The sequence below is a fragment of the Melozone crissalis genome, unplaced genomic scaffold (genome assembly GCF_028551555.1).
Source record: "Melozone crissalis strain CALT ecotype California unplaced genomic scaffold, PUWL_Pcris_2 ptg000016l_1, whole genome shotgun sequence".
NCBI classification, from domain to species: domain Eukaryota; kingdom Metazoa; phylum Chordata; class Aves; order Passeriformes; family Passerellidae; genus Melozone; species Melozone crissalis.
In genome coordinates this window covers 43,850,000-43,872,041 of record NW_026535794.1, presented here as the reverse complement: position 1 = coordinate 43,872,041, position 22,042 = coordinate 43,850,000, and the positions used below count along the sequence as shown (strand labels likewise).

The 22,042-nt window shown below is 39.0% G+C and overlaps 2 protein-coding genes across 3 annotated transcripts in view; both read left to right on the top strand.

The window, feature by feature from the left end:
- The window catches only part of CPNE4 (copine 4), a 228,598-nt gene extending 227,615 nt beyond the window's left edge, over positions 1-983 (top strand). For both annotated transcript variants that reach the window (XM_054273332.1, XM_054273331.1), the window contains one exon: positions 393-983. In XM_054273332.1, coding sequence (XP_054129307.1) covers positions 393-524 — 132 coding nt within the window. In that variant the 3' untranslated portion in view covers positions 525-983. The remainder of the gene's footprint in view (positions 1-392) is intronic.
- A 6,286-nt stretch (positions 984-7,269) lies between these two features.
- Positions 7,270-22,042, top strand: part of MRPL3 (mitochondrial ribosomal protein L3) — a 28,368-nt gene continuing 13,595 nt past the window's right edge. The window contains exons 1-6 of the mRNA XM_054274095.1: positions 7,270-7,367; positions 9,171-9,349; positions 10,173-10,264; positions 11,044-11,142; positions 15,202-15,301; positions 17,186-17,246. Coding sequence (XP_054130070.1) covers positions 7,285-7,367; positions 9,171-9,349; positions 10,173-10,264; positions 11,044-11,142; positions 15,202-15,301; positions 17,186-17,246 — 614 coding nt within the window. The 5' untranslated portion in view covers positions 7,270-7,284. The remainder of the gene's footprint in view (positions 7,368-9,170; positions 9,350-10,172; positions 10,265-11,043; positions 11,143-15,201; positions 15,302-17,185; positions 17,247-22,042) is intronic.

Sequence of the window (22,042 nt, the reverse complement as noted above, 5' to 3'; positions counted from 1 at the left end):
TCAGTGTTGTCCATTCATGTTCAGCTTGGAGCTCTGCAGGGTTCCTTGCTGAACACTGATGAATGAAGTCTTTGCAGCTTTTTATTGTGATATGGGGCTCTCCCAGAGTGCAGGGAAGTTCAGTTACCCTGAACTTAAAATAGTCCAAATGAGCCTGAAGTCACACAGAGAAATTTTGGCTTTAGTGTACTTTGAGGCAGCTACAGCTCCATACCCAAACTGGCTTATAAAATGAGTTTACAGCAATAGTATGATTCACTTTAAGTCTTTTTTGCCTTCCATTTCTGTACCATACTTCCTCCCTTGATCTCATGGCACCAATGCCTCTAAAATCCATGGCACTTCAAGCAGAGAACCAGGTTAATGCTTGTGTTTTCTACCATTTCCTGCAGGCATCCCCAGCTGCTCTAGCAAAAAGCGTTTTGGCTGAAGTTCCAAACCAAGTCGTGGACTATTACAATGGCAAAGGGATAAAACCAAAATGTATGTCAGAGTACGAGTCTTCCAGGACACTAGCTCCATGAACCTGCCTGCATTCTTTTACAAAATTAAAAAAGAAAAATGCTACTGTCTACAACTACTGTATTTAAAAAATGAAACAAAAAATAGCACGTTTTGGTGATTTTTAACTAAAATACTTTTTTTTTTTTTTTGCATGTGTAGCCTAAAGGCTTAAATCTGTTAAGCGGTTGTATTGTTGAAACCTTTTTATGAGAAAAAAAATCCAGAAAAAAAAGTGAACTCTTTACATTACAGCATGTTGCCTTGAAATAAAAAGTTATCTGTATCTGGTTTTTATACAGGTTTGTTGAAATTTTGCTAAATTTCTTATATTTACACTGTAAAGCATTTTGAAATATTTATTGAGAGTCGATAGCCAAAATGTCTTTGGTTTAATCTGCTATGAACTGAGAGATTTTTCAAAATGGCAGATGCATGAACTGTATTTTGCATGTTTAAAATAAAAACAACACAGTTTTGCAGTTGTCTTTATTTCTCTCTCTGCAAAAAGGCTGCCTTGCTTTCAACTTCCATATTCCAAGGGAAGGGTAATAAAGGGTTTCAAGAGATACCTGACCTGAAGCATGGACATTTCTAATGTTAGCACCCTATAACATGGACCCCCAAACAAGCCCACTCAGTCTGTGGCCTGAGTAGTAACTTTTCAAAAGCCTGACAAATCCAGCTGTTACAAAGTGTTCAGACCATAGCTGTAAAGACATCTGGCTTGGAGAGCATGATCCATCAAGACTGCATGTCTTAAAACATGCCAGCTTAATCCAAACAGTCTGGCTGGCTTTCAAACAGGATGTATTTTGGCTATCCAATTCTATAACCTTTTCTGTTTGGGAATTCTTCTTTTGTTTCATTTGTGTTTCTAAATCTGACATGCAGTATCCAACTCTATGAGGCACATTTTCCAAATGAAATTTTGCATGGCCTGATTTTGTGACAAGCAAATGATTTGTAACTTCATCCTCACACAGATCACCCATGTGTGTCAGAAGAACTGCTTTTTACCAAAAGAATATTGAAGCCACCTTTTTTTAAATAAATGACGACACACACAAGAATAGAATGGTGGTGGATTGCACTTTCTATTGAAATATTTCTGTGTGTAAGTGAAGAAATTAGATCAGTATTTTCTGTGTTTGAAGGATGTGACTTTTTATAAACTAAGGAGAAAATTTGACAAAAAATAATCTTGGTGGGATTGTCCAAAAGGTACAACTTTGGATGAGTTGTACTCCCACCGAACTGAAAACATTCTTCTTGCTAGTTCCTGAAGAAGCTCTTTGGGGCCAGTGCTGAAAATTTTGGAAACGTTCCCCTGTGAGCAAGCGGTTTTGGTTAAGAAATACATATTGTTAAATGAGTTTGCAGGTAACATAGGAGTTGAGCTCCCTGATTCTCCTTTAGAGGTAACTTCCATAGGATCAGCTTTGGTTGATGATTTTGTACTCTTAAATGAAGGCAGTGGGATAGCCAAGAATGCATGGGGCTGCCTCCCCAGCACATTCAGTTCTGCCCCATCTCTATCCTGCAGTGCCACCATTCACTTGCTTGTAAAGATTTCTTCAGCTGATCAGATACTGAGCAGCAGCCACTATTACTTGGTCATGGGTATAAATTGTCTGGAGATGTCCAAACTGATAGATCTCAAATCCATATTTCCATGTAATGGCTGACACTTCATTTGAGAGCTTACCCTGTCAGGCTGCACATCTCTCCCTCTGTGTCTCTCCCTCTGTGGGTGTATTTCATCTGGAAGCTGCTGTGATCTCCCCTTACGTGTCATAGACCATTCTGCCAATGACTCTTAATTCTTACATCCAACACCTCTAGTTTCTTACTCCCACTTCTCCCCTATTTTCTTTCCTTTCCTATTCTCAGGAGGAGCATTTACTAGCTGTTAAAGCACAGGACTGAAAAATCAATGACTCCGTGTTCTTTCCTCCTCCAGTATCTCATTTTGGTTTTTGCCCAAGATTTTTAAATTCTCCGCACCTCACATTCCTCCTCTGTAAAATGAAGGTCACTGTTATGTATCATAAATATCTTGCAATAGTACTGGGGGACTTTAATACTTGAAAAGTGATTTGAGATCCTTCCTCAGAGGCATGGTGGTGTTCTCACCATGTAAAGAGTATTACATCACCCTGGGACCTGCATTAAGGGATGTCATGTACAGTTGAGGAGAAGTTCAGCCTTTTCTTTATAATTTCTCAGACTCAATAAAAGAAAGGTTTCAGCAAGAAAAATTTAGAATCAGATAAATTGTCCTTCTGGTGCATGTGATCTTTGACTAAACTAATTTTTGAAGTGTTTATAGTTACATAGAATTGGGCAGTTAAAGCTCTTCATTTCCAGAGATGTTACGAGGTGCTTCTATAATGTGGCATCAGGTAAAATGCAGAGATCAACAGGCTATTGTATGCTGAGCTAGATAAACCATCAGTCATTTTCATGTGTGTACATGGTCTATATAAGTGTCTTTAGAACCCCAGCTGCTGCAGATCTTTCTGTTAACTTCACACAATCCAGATTATAAATGCTCTTACTTTAAAAAAAAATCATTATCAGTGGTTGATATAAGTCAGCAATTCTGTAGCAGCCCTCAAGTATTTGGAAAGATACCTTAATGGTATTGAAAAATCAATTGGAAATCTCCTTCAGAATGTACAGATCTCAGCATGTAAGACAAACACGTAACAGTGTGGTGAGTTGGTGTAGGATGCACAGAAGACAAAACTGGCCATATGGAAAAGGCTTTCTAATGAGGCATTGAATGTTGCTTTCATTGCTCCAAGCAACTCTCTGCAATAAAATACTGTGGACTTTGTGCAGGGTAACCTCATTAAATATATGAATATATCTCTGAAATTGAACTTTTTTTTTCCTGTTTGATCTACTTAAGGTTTTCACAAGCCCATTCTGCCTTTAGGCTGAACTGCCATCTATTTCTCCTGCAGATTTTTTATGCAAATTTTAACTTCAGCTGCCTTTTGATGGATCATTTTAAATTCTGAAAACCGCTTTAATATAAATTACATCTTGTCCTTCTGAGATAACCAATGATCTAAAATATATTCCCTGCCAAGTACAACCCTGCCTTCCTTTTTATCTCAAATCCAATTCAAAACCACAAAAAAAGTCACAAAAATCTCCTATTACCCCAAACTACAATAATATCAATAATTCTTGAGCCAGATACTGGGATGAGTTGCATTTTTAGTTTGTAGGAGAAACTAAGTCTGCAAGAGATTTGAGAAAAGCACTAGTACACTGCTAAGTGCTTATTACCCTAAGATAAAACCTCTCCATACAAAGATTTTACCATGATGAACAATGTAGTGTTCTACTTTTTGTTTGTTTGTTTTTGGTTGGTTGTGGGTTTTTGTTGGGTTTTTTTTTGTTGTTGTTTGTTTGTTTGTGGGGTGTTTTTTGGGGAGGATGAGCTGAAAGATTCCTAGGATAAGTTTACACTTCTCATGTTTTGGTTGGTTTTTTTTTATTCACTGAAAGTGCCATTTTTGCCACAAGAAAAATAGACTTTATAGCACCTCCTGTCCTTCACACAGAGGTCTTATTTGTACCTGCAGTCCTGAGCTGAGGAGCTGCACTATAGCAGAGACAATTTCAGCAATTACAGAGCTATATGAATGATATATGAATGCAGTCCAGCTGCATGTTTGCTTGCAGCGCTCACTGCAAACCATCAGTGGCTGCACTCCCACCCCCTCTTTTTTGTTTTTTCTAATTTCATTGCAAAGCTGGAGAGATCCTCCAAACTGATCAGGTGAAACCCAGGTGACCTCTCCTGTGAAGGCTGACAGTTCAAAAGTGGTGTTTCCTCTTCCTAAAGTTCCAAGGACTACCCAAGGTGGCAGACTGTTGGGAAAGCTTTTTGTAATGGGTGCTCTTCCTTTTCTCCAAAAAAAGCAGCAGCCATTTCCACTGCTGTGCAGAAAGCCTTTTACTGCTGTGTTCAGCAAGCACTTGAATTCTTGTCCCACTGATTAGAGCAGGCAGTTTGCCATCTGATTGCACTCAGAGCTTCAGCCACCTTGCTACACTCACTCCTCCTTACACACACAAACCTGATGAGTTCATGCCTCTTTAGCACCATGATAAGCTGCACGCAACTAAAAAAAAAAAAAACAACAACAAAACAACATCAAGGTTGATTTTGCATCATGACAATAAGGGGAAAAGTACAGAACTGAAACTTTTCTCTCAGAAATCTGTGCCCCCATGTATTACTTCCATGTTACTGGTGCAGGAAATCCTGCGTCACCTCAGCTGTACAGGATGCTACATGAGAAAAGCATCATGCTGTGGCAACAAGGCTCTCTAGGATCAAGGGAGCCCTCTTTTCTGGCTGGGAACATCTGCCATGGTTTGGCAAGTTACTTGATCTTGCAATGCGCCTTGATTGCAGATCTCTAAAATGGGGGGAAATAGAATTTTGCTACTTCCTGGGGATTTTTGGTTGGGTTAGCACCACTGTAGGGTTGCCACAGTGCTCAGAAATTGGGAGATAACACCTTTATTATTTTTAGACCCCTTTATTTCTCCTCATATAAAGCTCTCTCAGAGCAGCAGCATAAGCTACCAATTGACCCCATTAGAAAATACATCCGTATGAAATTTAGCAGCATCCCTGATGCTGTTCTTGATGCCAGGGAGAGAGCAAAAAGATGTAGTGATCACTGTGACAGTGGAGATGACTACCCAGCTTCAGACAGGGAATGTCAGTAGGACGGTAAAGTTGGGAGATGCATTTCTGGACACACTATGTGGCTACTTCTTAAAAGGACAAGAAGTAAATTCAGGACAAGGAATGCGTGTGAAAGCTACTGGTAAGTTTCTGGATCACAGTTTTGGGTGTGAACACCGAAATACCAGTTACAAGCCTCATGTGCAACACCCCCACACGCACATAACAAAGTGGGGGAGAAGATGGAGTAGTGGGCTAAAGAGAAACAAGGACAGATTCCAGTTGACCATGCTGACAGCTCATGTGTCTTTATAAATTTCTGCTGAAACCAGAAAGGAATCTTGGGTTCATACACCTTTGCTATCCTAACTAGTGCACTCTTAGCTGTGCTGGGTCCCTGCCCAGAGAAGGAAAAAAAAAGGGCATCAATCCTGAATACTGATGAAAGCCAGACCACACCAAAGCCAGAGTGTCACAGGTACCATCCCTTTGTCAGACTGCCCAGAACCCTCTGCCTGACCCACCCATTTTAATTTTACCAGGAACTTTCCCTGGCTACACTATTAAATACACTTCCCATAAACGCTGCTGCTCAATTGCTGTCACACATCCTAGCCACAGGCTCGGAGCACACAGTCACAGAGTGATGGCATCATTCAGGGTGGGAAAGGCCTCTAGGATCATCAATTCCACCCCTTATCCCAGCCTTGCCAGGGCATCACACCTGTCCATAAGTGCCACACCTACATGTTTTTTTGAACACTCCCAGGTGTGAAAAACACCAGTCACTTGTTTTTAAAATTTTAAAAGTTTAATAGTAATAAAATGGTTATAAAAATAGCAATACAATTAGAGTAATAATAATTTGGACAATTTGAATTAGGACAATATGAGACAATAGAAACAAAGAGTTACGGATGTCCAGGTACCTTTTTCTGGGCAGCACGAGCCCGAAAAAGGACACACGTTAACGAAGGATTAACCCTTAAAAACAGTAGCCTGTTGCATATTCATACACTTCATACATGATGTATAAATTCCATTCAAAGACAGGATTCTGTCTGGTCACCGTCAGCTTCTTCCTCTGAATCCTAACAGCACCTTCGAGGTGGGAAGAAGTCTGTTTCTTCTGATAATGGAGCAATAAATTCCCTTTCTCTGAAAGATTTAGGTGTCCTGTGGCTGCTATCTCACTGAGTCCTTTCTTTAAAAAAAGTATCCTACATAGCATAGTTTCTATTTTAACATCTTTTTATAACCTAAAACTATATTTAACACACTACTTAAGAGAATTAATACAGCATTACTTTCTAACACAACACATATAATTTTCATTTTAATATTTGCGAAAAGCCAATCATAAAATAGGCAATTTTTTTTCACACGGGGTGGTCCTACTTTCCCTGGGCAGCCTGTTCCAATGCTTAACCACCCTTTCCAAGAAGAAATTTCCCCAGTATCCGATCTAAACTGCCTCTGGCAGGACTTGAGACCTTTTCCTCTGGCCCTGTCGCTCATTTCCATGGAAGCAAAGCCCTGACGTGGTTAAGCCCCGCACCCCGAGGCAGTTTGGCACAGCAGAGTCGCTTCTTCCCAGACACCCCCGCACCCTGAGAGCACCTGCTCAACGCCTGCAGGAAGGTTTTGACCCCATTGTCCCGCAACCCGCTGTGCCTAAGGGGTGTTTCCCAGCATATATCCCACCAGCCGCTGCCATTTTCCCGTTTTAGACTCGCGTGTGTGTCTGAAATCCCAGGATTTCACTGCCTTGCGCCTGCAACGTAGGCAGAGGAGCCATGGCAGGGATGGAAGGGCTGCGGGGGGAAAGGGGCCCGTGGCTATTTCTGCACGTCTTCGCTCTTGGGTGAGGTGTTCAGAGCAGCTCCATCGGTCACGGGTGCTGCAACCCACGCCCACGATTTTGGGGCGATTCGGGAGGTTTTTTGTCACTCTGGAGCTCGCCGCCCGCGGGGCGGAACTCTGTGTCCGGGGCAGCACGGAAGGTTTCCAGCGGCGGACGCGGCGGGGCCGGAAGGCGGCGGCGGCTCCGCCGGGGTGGCGGCATGGCGGGCTGGGGGCGGCTGGCCCGGCTCGGCGGGCGCCTCTGGGCGGCGGCGGCGGCGCCGGCTCCCGCTCCCGGACACAGGTAGCGCTACGGCTGGGAGGGGAAGCGGCTGCTCCGGGGGACGGGAGGGAAAGAAGCAGCGGCAGGAACAGCGGGGACCAGAGCGTGGTTCCGCCCCTGTCGCAGCCCCGAGGTCGTAGAATGGTAGAATGGCCTGGGTTGGAGGGGATCTTGAAGGCAATCTAGTTCCAACCCGTGCTGTGGGGAGGGGACATCTGCACCTAGACCAGGTTACTCAGCTCCATCCCGCGTGGCCTTGAGCGCTGCCAAGCATCCACAGCTTCTCTGGGCAGCAGTTCCAGTGCCTCACCACCCTCACAGCAAAGAATTCATTTCTTATATCTAGCCTAAGCCTACTGTCTTTCAGTTCGCACCCACTCCCCCTCGTCCTGTCTCTACAGGCTCTTGTAAGTAATTTTGCCTCGTCCTTTCCTGTAAGTTCCTCCTTCAGGTGCAGGAAGGTGAGGGGCACTGAGCCGCCCTTTTCCCTCGGCCCTGGCGCCGCCCTTTGGAGAGAGAGGCCTCCGTGTGCAGCCTCTGGCAGCCCTGGAAGCTTTGTTCGGGGTGCCAGGGTTACTGCCGCGGCATTCCAGCCTTAGAAATAACCCCAGCCTGCGTGGGAGTTGTGGCAGGACAGGCGTGTTCGCGTCCAAAGTGTCTTTGCAGCAAAGTGAGCGAGTGACCTGCCGTGCTTGGGTCACCTTGGCCCGCTGGCCACGTGCATGTACTGCCTGTACTACTGAATACTCCTTTGTGCATGCACTGCCTGTACTATTGAATACTCTTTTGTTGACGTTGCAGAGGATTAGGGAGCAATCAAGCCTTTTTCAGCCCTCATGACATTATGGCAGGACACTGAGCTGTTCTGCAGTGTTTGTAGAATCAGAGAGTTGTTGGGGCTGGAAGGGAGCTGAGGAGCCAAGTTCTAAGCTGAGGTCTCAGTTCTTTCCCACAGTGTGACCAGCCCTGAGGTCAGACCACGTTGCTCAGGGCTTTGTGGTTTGGGGTCTTGAAAGCCTCTAAGGACTGAATCTGCACAGTCCCTCTAGACCCCAGTGCCAGTGTTAGATTGTCTTCAGGCTGAACATTTTTTCCCTTAGGTCAAATCTGAATCCTCCTTTTCAGTTTATAGCACTTCTCTCACTCTCCTGGTGTGCACCTTGTGACATGGCCTGCCTCAGCCTTGTCAGTAGCTTTCTCACAAATTATTCCCTGCCACTTGTGGATGGGACTGTGCATTTCTGCTTTATGGATTTCACTGGGTTCCTTGTTGGCTTGTCCCTCTGGCTGGCAGAGGGACACCCTTGGGCATCATCCACTGCTCCCTTCAAACATAAGAACAGTGCACTCATCCCCTGTCAGAGGCCAGTGAAAAAGATATTGAACAGGACAAGTTCCTGAACAGACTCTTGGGGAGCTCTGCTTGTAACTGGCCTCCTAGTAGAGTCCAAACCATCAGCTGTGACTCCTTCAGCTGATCATCCAGCCAGGTTTTTGCTCTGCTGATGGCCCACCCATCCATGCCATAACATCCCATCTTGGATAGAAGGATGCCACAGGAGTTTGTTTTAAAAAGTCTTGCTAAATTTAAGGTAAACAGTAACTACTGTAATCTCTTTGTTCATGGATCTAGCTGGGGCTTTTTATCTTAAAAGGAATGGTTGGTTGGTTGGTTGATTGGTTGGTGCTTGCTCCCCTTTGGTATAATTCAGAATACTTAGTCAAATGGCAGATAATTAGGTGTTTTATAAATTTGATGTAAAATATTATGAGACATTTTTTGTACTGATAAGACACTCAAAACCTTTTCCCACCTCTGGAAAGGGGTCAGCTGGGCTTTGTAGTCAGACACATCAACAGTTCAACATGGTGGCACGAGCATCTTTCTGAGGAGAATGTGGAGTTCCTCAAGAAGATAACTGCAGAGGAGTACAAAGCTCAGACAGCCAGCAAGCTGTGCCCTCTGAAAGATGAGCCATGGCCACTGAATAAGTGGACACCAGGTGAGAAAGTACCTCTTCTGAAATACCTGTTCATGCTGAAATTAATACTGTTGTAGTGTTGTTGAATTCAGTAACATCAGGATTGTGCCTTGTGAGGTATTCTCCTTTGGGCTTTCACATCAGTCACTCAATAAATCCCCTGGTAGATAAGTAAATGTAATAATCAGTTCTCTGAAAAGCATTTAAAATATTGCAAGATGTTAAGAACCTCTAAAGACCTTTAGGTTCTTAAGGATAGTTTTTAGTCCAGCTCTTGGCCCATCCCACTGCTCTACAACAAGATAATAAATTAAGAATTTGTCAAAAAAGTCTCCTTAGAGTATAAAGTGTATGAACTTGAAAATGCTTTTGTGAATATTGCTGGTTGGTGAAGAAAAAGTGAAATATAATACATCCCACTTCTGGTCTGTGATTAGAATTTCTTATGGACTAGAACACAGAATTAAGTTTTTGAGCTTTCAAAAGGGTCACATAATTTGTGTGGCATACTTGACAGGTTGCCATTGCAAAGACTGGGGTGGGAAGGACCTCCTACAGGAAACTTTTCAATAGTTAGTTTAGCTCTAATACATGGACATTGTATTTTGAAAAAGAAAAACGAACCAGAAGTAGTTGCATTTTCTATCAAACACAACTGAAACAGGTAGAACTTTACTGCTGGTGGGGTTAAAAACCCCCAGCCCACCTGCAAGGATTTAGTGATGTTTTCTCTCCTTCACCTCCTTAGGAGAGATCAGAATTCATGGGACTTTGCAGATTATTGTTTGAACTCTTTCAATTATTAAGTGTAAAGGTGCATCCATGTTCTTGTTTTGATTTACAGATTCCATCAGAGTTGGTGTTGTTGCAGTAAAACTGGGAATGATGCCAATATGGACCAAATCAGGAGAAAAACACGCTGTCACACTACTTAAGGTGAGTTAAACCATAATGAATTTAATCCCCTATAATGTATTCAGCTTGTAAAGCAGCTGTTTCAGGGAAAAGTGAAACTTACTACTTGTACAGGGTGGGAAATCCTGTAAGAAAGCGAAGATTTCTTTCACTCCTGTACAGTACACCACGCCCATTCTGTTTCTATCCATCCATACTTTCTAGGAGTGCTCTGCCCTGCTGCCTCTGCTATTCAGATGCTGCAGAGCTGTGAGTGGTGTTACCTAGGTGATGCAACAAAGCTGGGGTTAACTATCCCACTTCACTCCTTTTCTTTTTCCACCTGTGGGCATGTTTGGATTACTTTCACCTTGGTTTCTGTGCCCTTGTAGCCCTGAAGCTGCTTCTTCATATTCTCTGGCAGCTGCTCTTGTGATGAAGCCTTTTGCTGAGTGGCTGCTGCCACAAGAGGAGCCACTGCTGTGAAGGCCATCAGGTTTACAGGGCAAGGCAGCAGGAGTCTAAAATGGGGGCTCTTATTGTGTGCTTTGCATGCTTACAATAGGGATTTTGCAGATCTTGTGTGAAAAAGATTATTATAATTTCCAGAGCATTTATGAAATTAGTTTACATTCTACTAATTTTGTTTTTTCTGAAATAAGCCTTCAGTTCATTGGAAAAGCAATGTCAGTGGTAAAAACACAGCACACTGTCTTACTTTTAGACTGTATCTTCTGTTACAAAAACAGAGACTCACTTTGCTGTTTTGTTGTCTTAATGTATCTGCTTATGCTCAGATGAACACTTTTTCTTTTCTCTAGGTCCAAGATTGCCATGTTTTAAGATATGTTTCAAAGGAAGAGTCGGGTGGAAAAACAGCTAAGCTGCTTGTTGGAGGCAAAAATGTATCTCCTTTTTCTGTAAGTGAAGCACTTTGGGTGTCACTGCTGGAATAGTTGTTTCTGTTGTGATTACAGTACAAAAGTAGCAGAAGTAGACTTCTCTGAAAGATTGCTTGGCACACAAGCGCGCTTTGTAATTGATCTTTTGTCACGTTCACCTTTGCCATTTCCTAAAGTGAGTGTAAATTCTTGGTTAAGAGAATAGCAAGAAAAACTTTCTGAAAGTTTTACCTGTCAATTTTCTAGGAAAGCTGTGGGTTTAGGAATTTGCTTTGATGTGCAGTGTCCCATGCTGGTGAAAGCATTTGAAGGACCACTAGCAGTGGAGAAATGTGTGTTCTTTGTGTCTGTGAAGATGCAGTTGAGATGAGGACTGCAAGATACTTCACTTATGCACTAATACACTTCAGGAGCCTGTTGTAAACTTACTCAGCTCCATCAGTTGTTTACAACTTGGTGCTCTGGCTTTCTCTTCTATACCATCTTTTTAGCTGTAGTTCTGATTTTTCCCCAGGTCTGTTGACATTGTTTAGTTTGCCTATAGTTCTGCTGCTAAGTAACTTTAAGACTTACCTTTTCAGGAAGATAGCTTCATTATTGTTACTCATCAACAGCCATATTAAAGCCACTCACTTCTTTAGACATCCCAGTTGCTTTATGTGGAATTCCCAGATATCTTCAGTGGCTGAGGTTTTCTGGCAGAGCTGTCATTCCCCAGGATGAGTTAGAGATCAAGCAGGAACAAAGCATTCCCTCAAAGGATGTTTCTGTGATGCATTATTTCTGTAAAATATGATTTTTCAATTCTTGCAATATCCTGACACTCATTTGTCTGATTTGGGCAAGTAAAAAAATCCCAGGGCTCATGACAACTAAGCAGATTATCTCAGTTCATTATCATGGATTTTTGAGGGCATAAATTTCCATTTTTCAAACAGATGGTTATCCCAGGGCCTCACAATTATTCTGTGTACTTGTTTCTGCTTTAGTGGAGGTAAGAGAAGGACCTTTTTTCATTTGATAGATCTGTTGGCTTTTTTAGTTTATTTTGCTGATTTTGAACAGGCTTATACTTCAAGGTACCATTCATTTATTCAGTTGGTTTATGCCATGTTTGACTAGCACAGCTTGCACTCTTCAGGTGTCTATTCTGTCACTTCAGTCCATTTACACCTTCCAAGTATGACATTTTCCAGGACAAATGACAGCTGTGGTTTTTTCTTTCCTCTTACTTTGGTCTAAGACATACAAGAGTCATGGGAATAATGTTTTCAAGTTGTATTTTGCCCATTAGACTCCTTAGAGTTGATCTTTTCATTAAGATGATGTTACCAGTAAATCCAGTATGTTGTCAGAGTAAAATCATGCCAGAAGTAAGGAGGTATGAAGAAATCTTCTTTTTAAACAGCTCCTATGAAAATTTCTTCAAAGCAGAACTAAGTAAAAAGTCAACTCAAGGACTTTTTAGTAGTGTGTGTTATGTTCAAGACTTTCTTTGGGCATAACTTTTCCCAAGTTAGTGTCTGTTAATTTGTTTGAACTTAGACTCATTTTAATAAAGAAATTATTTAAATATTCTTTGAGCTGTCTTTGGTGAGGTCCTGGCCTGAGACTGAACTGTGTAATAATAATAATAATAATAATAATAATAATAATAATAATAATAATAATAATAATAATAACTATTATTATTACTATTATTATTACTATTATTATTACTATTATTATTACTATTGTTACTATTATTACTACTATTGCTACTATTATTATTCTGAGCTCTGTATTATTATTTTTGACATCATCATTGTATAAACTAGATAATTCCTAAGGAAGAATTTGGCATGCTGATTCTGGGCAGATTTACTTGTTAAGGTGCTAAGAAGTGATGTATTTCTGTGGTTTAGCTGCAAATTTGGATCATTGTTTTCCTGTGTTTATCAGCCTGTTTATATGTTTCTTTTCTCTCAGAAGTATCAGAAGTGAGATATAAAAGAAAGCTGAATGATACTGTCTTGTATTAGCATAAGCAATTTCTCTTTTGTTAATTCCTCATAGGAACATCTGTCTTTCTCAGATTCCTCACATCTACTGGTTTTTAATGAGTTCAATCAAAAGATTCCTTCAGTAATTTTTCTAACAAAGAATTTCCTGCATTTCTTTGGAGTGTCACATTGCTTTAAAACTGATAAGGGGTATTGCATTTTTAGCAAGATTCATTTTTCCTTTTTAGCTTGATGTATGTCACTCTGTTACAAGTGAACAGCTTTTTCATGATTTTTTAATGCAAAATTATGCTCAAAAGTAAGTTCTGTCAATGCTCAGACATTTTTTGATCAAAAATATTTTATATGCTTCCTATAAGCGAGGGCATATCGATCATTTTCCTCAAATACTGGAAGGTATTGTTGGTGTTTTTAAAAATAAGAAACATCTGAGAATTCACTTAGTGTTCCTCTCTTCAATATTGCTTTTTAGGAAGGGTTTGTAAAGACTGAGGTGTTTTGTTTGTAAAAATACACCTCTGACTTGGCTGTTTGAAGAGGAGGTGCTGTTACAGTAGAACAGTGCAAGGGTACAGCCTAGAGTAGGACTCTTGAGATACAAGTGAATTTTACCCTCTGACTTCACCATACTCTTCTTCAGCTGTGGTTTCTCTTTCCAGCCACCCCTGCTGAGCACAGGGCTCCCCTTGCTGTAGCTTAAGGCAGCAGTTTTACATAACTGCAAATAAAGGACTGATATACAGGCACTCAGTAGGAATTCCACATCTTTTATTTTTCCTTCTTACGTATAGTTCTGCAGATTAATACAGGTGCTTTGCTGATCCCTCAAATATGTGTGGTCTTAGGAGAGGTTTTGTTTGTAGTTGATTCTGTTTTTTTAAAGATATTTGAGTATTTTGTACTGTGACCTCAAGTTAAGAAATGTCTTGGGAAACATTTTTCACTCTCAAAGACAAATTTGTGAACTTAAAATTTCTGGGTTTTTTTCTAAATCAGAGAGCTTCATCATCTTGCTTCCTCATTCCTCATAAAACTTCCTCTGTTCTAACACTTTTCAACAAATGTTCAAAAACAAAAGAAAGGGCAATATGCAGATTTTCAAAACTGTTGTCAAATACACTAAGTAACATTTTTTAAATTGTCCATATTATTTGCTCTTAAAATACACAAAATAATTTTTGAGAGAGAGGGAACTGCACAGAAGTTTTGAGAAGCAGACCTCAGAGATGAGATTATCCAAGTGTGACAGTATTGTTAGATGCTTAAATTGCTTTCTACCAGAAGCCATTTGAAGGAAAATCAGCTGCATCTCCTTTTTTTTTTCCTGTGGCCACAATTTTCCTGCATCACTGTTTCTGTTGCTTGGTTTTGTCTCAGTGGTCTGCTGTTCTGTGAGATGTTTTGCTTAAAACAGCTGAGAATAATTTAAAGTACTCTAAAATGTGTCAGACTCATCTGAAAGCAAAATCTCTGCTTTAGTAGGTCAGCAGTGTATTGATACTGAGTGTACTTGCTATATCTTAAAAATACGTGGATCATAAACTCGTTGTTGCTAATTTTTCTTTTTTTGCCCAGAGACTCAAAATTTTCTTCTGTGGAAATTTAAGCATTTCTAGAAGTTTCTGCAAGACAAGAATTTTGTTTCTATGTTTTTGTTAGTTAAATAAATTACATTTATCATTTGATCTGGAACTAAGTCAAACTAAGCTTTGAAAAAGAGAAACTACTTCTAAATTACTACAAAACTCCTTGTAAGCCATGAAAAAAAAAGTAACATTTGTCATTTACATTCTAAATGATTAGTTTCCCTCTTCAGATTTTCGATATCCTCATATATCTCTGGTTTATATTAGGTAGCTGTAGGGTAACTACTTGACAGAAAATAAGAGGCAGGCATTTATTTATTTTTAAATAAACTTTATGTAGAGAGAAAATGCAAGCCTGAAGATGAAATTTTAGTATGATGTGTCTGTTTCTCTGAGTGATGTTGACAGTCTGTAATAGTTTTCTGTGCTAGGTTGATTCTTGGGTATTTTAAGATGACTTTTTTTTTTATGGCTGCTTTTTGTTGCAGAAACCAGAGTCTGCACATGAAATTTTTAGAGAAGCTGGAGTACCACGGAAGCAGAAAGTTACAACATTTAATGTAACAGATGATGCCATAATTAAGCCAGGTAATTTTTTTGAGCTACTGAGTGTTATGTGCATAGTCATTTAGCATCTGCCACTTGTAGACCTAAATGAAGCTATGATGTGTATTTCAGTGTTGTTTTTTATGGAAAATTCTGAATTCTTTGTCATTAAGCAAACTTTTTGCATAGGGAAAATCAGAAGATGGGTTTTACTTTTTAGTTGATGAGATGTAGGATTTTTACTTTTTCCAGGATGCTATGTTTCCACCTATGAGAAAATAAATCCAATCCAAATGTACTCTGAACATTAAGTTAAGAAGTAGATGTCTGTAACCTTGACTCACTTATTGGGCATAAATATGGATACAGTTACAGCAAGTTCTGTGTTTATCCTTATGTGAGAGGAACACAGTTTTGTGGTAATGTTTCTCAGGACCCTGAAATAGCAGTTTGAGTTTTGTTTCTTCTTGCTGCATTCAAAAGTAGGACAAAGGCTGCTTTTTCTGTTTTACAGCTTGCAAAGTAAAACACATTGACTCATGTTTATAACAAACATCCTTACTAAAAATCAGTATTGGAAGTTTGGTGATCAAATGAAAAGTTTAACATGTCTAAGGTTTTGTTAGGTAGTCTATTTAGGTTGCATTTGTTTTGTGGCTTTTGGCAGTTACAGGTGTTTTCTGAAGAATTATATAGGGTAGGAAATTCTAATGTATTGCATCTTCATTGCCATTAGTGGAGCTTTTTGCAAGACCTATTTAAGACTGCAGTAACTGATAAAAATCAAATCTGACATGATGAGGAAGTCTGGACTGATAAATGGAAGCAATAGCTTGAGATAAAGCAGAATTGCAAGTTTTTGATAAACTGGTTTTGCAGTGTGTGTATTTTGTACATAACATCCTTTATGGGCGTGATTTTGTGTCAGTTGGCACTTATCCAAATGTGTGGATTATGTAAATATAACATGAAATAATATGAAAGTTTTTATACTTGAGACTTATGAGAGGTTTACATAATTTCAGTTTGCATTCATACAGATTTTAGAAAGCATGGAAGCAATTGAAAAGACATTAAGCTATTAAAATTTCATTTTTTTAATGGATGTATAACAGACTGCAAACTGAAATATGCAGCCACATGAATCTTCAGATTAAAGTTCATTTAGGATGAACTAAGTTATCAGTTTTGCCTTGTTGGCTTTTTTTAAGCTCCTAATGAAAGAATATTTGCGCTTGGATAAAAAAAAATCAGTGAAGACAAAACAAATCAGAAATTAATATTTTGATATTGCAGGTACTTAAGGAATTTCTGTAATTACAGTGAGGTGAGTGATGTCACTGACCTACAGTGCCACTGTTTCTGCTAAAAGTCAGCATGTAGACAATTCCTCAGTGGAGGAAGCTGTACTTTTACCACAGACTTCGGTTTGGAAACGCTGTGTCTTCATAGAGGAAGTGTTGCAAAATTTCCTTTTTTATTAACCCCATTTTTTATAATAAATGGGGGGCATTGTGGTTTGTTTGGTTTTTTGGTTTAATTTTTTTTTTTTAACTCTCCACCTTATGAAGTGCTAGTAGTTCTAAGTGCAGCATATTCTGGTTTTTTGCTAAGCATATGTATTATGAGTGTTAACTAATTAGGCACTTTGGGCTTTGGCAGTGTATGAAGGGCAATGTATCTGAGTAAAGCCTTGACCCTTCCTGCTAATCTGAAATCGGGTTATATCCTAAGATGTGTGCTTAAACAGTGAACACAAAGCATCTATTTCGGTCAGTGAGGTTGATGAAGAAGAACAAATAAGATGTAAATAACAAGTTCTCTTTCCTTTCCTGTGACTGTAACCTGCCCTGGAGGATGATGACACTGTAGTGGTTTAAGGATTTCAGCTCTAAGTTGAACATGATCTCTCCTTTTCTCCTGCAGGTACTCCTTTGTATGCCGCTCACTTCCGCCCCGGGCAGTTTGTGGATGTCACTGCAAAAACGTAGGTGCCTGAGGATTTATCATGTCTTAAATCTCTCTCAAAGAACCTGGCTAACTTTTTTTCCCTCTAATTTGGCTTGAACCCCTGGCTCACAAAAGCTGAAATACAATTGCAATGATAGTGACAGGAGATTGACGTCCATTCACTCATTGAGTCAAAAATACCAGGTTATGTTTCTGGATGAGGCTTCCTCTTGCTTTTGAACAAGGCAGCTAGACTATTGATACTATTGAGGCTGAGGGCTGCCTGTATTGTGTCTCACATGCTCATGATTAGCATGGGCAAGGAGATACTTTATTACAGTATCTCTAGTATGTAAAAATGCTTAAAGGTATTGGTTCCCAAAAAGACTGCCTAATTTTAATTTGGTGAAGAGATGGGAAGAGATATGCAGACTGAAAAGATAGCAAAAAGGTAGTGAATACATTTAGCAGTACAAGAGAGCTGTCAGATTCGTTTTTTGTTTGTTTTCTCTTGCATTCCAGCTCATGTCCTTGCCAGCAGTGGCTAAAGATCTTTTACTTTAGTGTGGGAGGAATAATTTCCTCTCAGACCACTGTGAATGCCAAATGAGAGCTCAAGTAATAGGGGATGTTCAAAAGAAAAACTGGCATCCCGTGGCAAAGACTGGTCCTGGATCTTGTTGTACATGTGTGATTTTCCCTGACCAAGGGAACTCCTGTCTGCATATTTCAGTGTTGTGGTACAAAGATAATAGTTGCCATTACATGTTTTATTTTCTCTGCAATGGAGATGGTACCCAGCTGCAGTTGTCTCACATGTAGGGTATAATGCCTATAAATGTCCAATGCTGTTCACAGGATTTTGTATACTTGGGGAAACTGACCATATCAACAGAGCTGAGTGTGCAGTTCTAATAGAACTACGCCTCACTGCATTTGTGAGGGCACACTATTAAGAAAAACAATTTAAGAAATTGATTGGAATTAGTATTTTTTCCACGTCACACTTTCTTATACATTTAAGTCTGGCATATTATTCATTCTGCTTGTAAATTGCATTCAGTGAGCATCCTCTAATAGACCATAGCTTGTTTGCAAAACAAAGCACGTGATCATTAGGAATACAGTCATTTAATGGAGATTAAGTGTCAGTCTTTGTTAATGCAGAAAAGCTTTGCTTTTCCAGCAGTTTTTCCAAGAACTAGGAAAGGGATTTTTTAGCAGTGTAGAAGATGTTGGTAAACAGCTGCAGGTGATTGATTTGTATTGCTTTTAGTATTTGAAAATACTAGCAAGCTAAAAATGGACTGGGTTCTTGGTCCTGTTCAGTGAATCCATCCTAGATTGCAGTTTAGTATTTTTAATATGTTTTCTCTAGATATTTGTATGATCCCATTTCAGAAATTAGATGTGTGTTTGTACTGTTGATTTGGTAGCGTATTTCTTGTAATCTTTCTGTAAAGGTGAAGGAAATGTTCTTTAACTAAAGAGAAAGGTGAAATGGGTTTTCTGTCGGTGTGATTCTCTAATCATTCCAGTCTTTCTGTATCAAAAATTTTTAACCCTTTTCTGTAGCTTGCTCACATTCTGATTTCTGCTTCTTTGGAATGCTTCATTTATCATGTTTCCTTACCTCCTGGGCAAGAATTAAGTTATATTACTACATTTCTGGTTTTTCTTCTATTGTTTTGTTTTCTTCCATGCAATTTCATCCAGCAAAGTCCCATCCAACCTGGGGAAGGACTTGGAGGGAGGACCTGGGTCTTTCTGTTTCAAACCATTATGGACTTGACAGTAATTCCGGAGACATACTGTCAAGTAAAAGTTTTTAGAAATACATTTGCATGAATATGTACTTTACATTTTTGAGTTTGACAGTAATTTTGCTTTTATTGGATGAAACTCCAGAGTGTACAGTGTTAAAAATCATGTGGATGAAAATAGCAGTGCTGTTGATAGTAGCATGATTAATTGTAATAAGTCCTTTAAAAAGGAAAGAAAGAAAACAAATGTTGCCTCAGTAAGGAGATAATATAGTGGGATATAAAGGATATTTTAATCTTTTACCAACTTTTAATTGTTCAGATGAGCAATATATCCTTTTTTATGCTTCCTTCTCCCAGAATGCAAATAGAAATATGCTCCTTATATATAAGCAAACTTCAAATTTCATTTCAGAAGTCTTGGGTTAGCCTCTTCATTTGGTTATCAAAATGTCGGGGGTTTTCTGACTGCCTTCTTTTAATCTTCCCTGCAAATGTTTTTTGTCAAAGTCTTTTGAAATGTTTTGATTCATTTAACCCTCTGTAAAGAAAAACACTTTTACAGGAATGAGAGGGTTCAGTTAAAGGTTTATGTTTGCACTTTATTTCAAACCTCACGATTGTTCAGCATGGTATGAGTGGCTTTTAGAGCACTGAGACTGGGCAGTGTGTCTGCATGCTGTGAATCTTCTATAGTGCTGAAATATTTTCCTTAGTTCTTATTTTCAGTAATTTAAAAGCTCAATCCTTAAGTTTAGCCCTGCTAAGCTTGGAGCTAAAATGCACAACAAAATCCAGAAATACCTCTCTCACAGGCTGCAGCTCTGTTTCCTCACCTTGAGTACTGCATCCAGCTCTGTGGTCCCCTCTAGGGATGGAGCACCTCCCCTGTGAGGAAAGCGTAAGGGAATTGGGATTGTTCAGCCTGGAGAACAGAAGGCTTCAGGGTGACCTAATTGCAGCTTTCAGTATCTGAAGGGAGCCTGTAAGAAAGATGGAGAAAGACTGTTTACAAAAGCATGTGGTGATGGGACAAATGGCTTCAAACTGAGAGTAGGTTTGGATTAGATATTAGGAAGAAATTCTTTACTCAGAGGGTGATAAGAATCAGAAATGTTGTCACTCCCAAGAAAAAGCCAACAGTAGTTTTGTTGGAAAGTGGTGAGTCTGGAGTGTTTGTGGTTTATTTAAGTTTTGCTCTAATAGCTGTGTAATCTGAGCCTGAATCAGAACTCTCCATTTGCCCAAAGTTATCTGAGTAAGTAGTGGGAATACTTTTCCCCTGCAGCATGGAAATAATGCTCTTTTAAATTAACTACATTTGAAGAGTTACTAGCTAAGTAAATTGTTGCTTAATTAGAGTTGCTTAATTCCCGTAGCTTTCTAAATGAGAGTTCTCTCATTACGTACTGGCATTTTTCTTGTATCAAATCTGGAAAATGAGGGTTTGTACAAAATTAGGTGGTTGACCTCAACACCTGCTTTCCTGCAGGTGAGACCAGAACAACTGTAATTAAACTCTATTTTTAACTCTGCAGAAAGATTATTTCTCTTTTAACTCTTGCATGCCCTAGTTTTTCATATCATCATTGCTCCCTGTGATTACTTTCTGGAAAACAGGTAATGCTTCACTCAGTGAAGCCAAGTAAATTAGGTCACTATATTGCATCTGTTGAGGAACAGGGGCATTCTGCATTTCAAATCTAGTTTTATAAGTCCCATACATGTGGGGTTTTCTGTTCAGATATGGTGTCTAATGTTAGAGTATTAAAGATGTATAGCCCTTGATTCAAACCAAGACAACAGGTAGAAGATGCCTTAGCATGATACCCCAACAGGGTAAGTAGGATGTCTAACATTGTAATTCAGCATAGGTTCTTGGTTATCATATTTCAGATACTGCAGCAAAATCAATTCTTTCTGAGTGGATTCTAGTAATTTATTCTGTAAATTTAATATATAGTACTGGATTAACATCCTGCTTTGACAGACCTTAATGTTTTTTAAAAATCTCAGCTGGCTTAGGTTAAGTTTGAATAATTACTTTTCTTTTATCAGTGATCCTTGCTGAATGTGTTCACATATAGTAATTTTTAAGGAGGGCAAAGAGGGCAGTTAAACAATTTGAAATTAAATGAATGATATTAATAGCTGACGCCTGGTGTCTGTTCAGAAATGGACAAGAATATAATTTGCATAATATTCATTATTTTTGTCAGAATAAAAAGTTTAAGACTGTACAATACACTGTATAAATCCTTCTCTGATTTTCCATAATATGTCTTGAACAGCATGCATCTTAACTTCTCTTCCTTGTTTATATAAGATAAATATTAGTTTCAAAAGTATGTTGCATTTCATACAATTGAAAGTATGTAAAGTGTTTGCATTAGAAATACAGATAAATTGTGGATCGTGGAGAAAATGTACTAATTATATTTTTTTTCATATAGTGGAGAAATCCACCATTTGTTTGAAAACAGATCTTATTCACATCAACTTAGGCTGGAAAATCACTGCTCTTTAGAATGCTTGAGGTATATTGCCTGAGCTACTAACTGCCTAGTTTACCAGTTCTAAATTTAATTATAAACCAGATGTTAATAGGTCCTTACTTTATTTTAAACTTTGCATTCAGTCTAAATAATCTTACTCTGTTCTTACTCTATTTCCAGCTTTATTTCAGATAGAACATGAGTCAAATAAGAAATACACACAATGTAATTGTTTGTCTTCTTGACATGTGTGACAAAAAACATTAGACATTGTTTATTCTTTTTTAAAGTAAAAAACTCCAAAATGAAAAAAAAATTAGCTGCTTCTTTTTTAATTATTTCAGTCATGATGGCTGTGTCATATTAAATAGGAAATTAATGTCAGGAAGTTCTAAGGTAAAGTGTCCTTGTAGGTAATGGAGTGATTTTTACAAGTCAAAAATGAAACTAATCTGAAACATTATTGAACTAATATGATGAAAATGCCTTGCTAGATAGTAAAAAAGAATGAAAATACAAAAGTATAAAATAAAGGTTATAAATTTTTTAAAAAAGGATAAAATGCTCTTAATTTT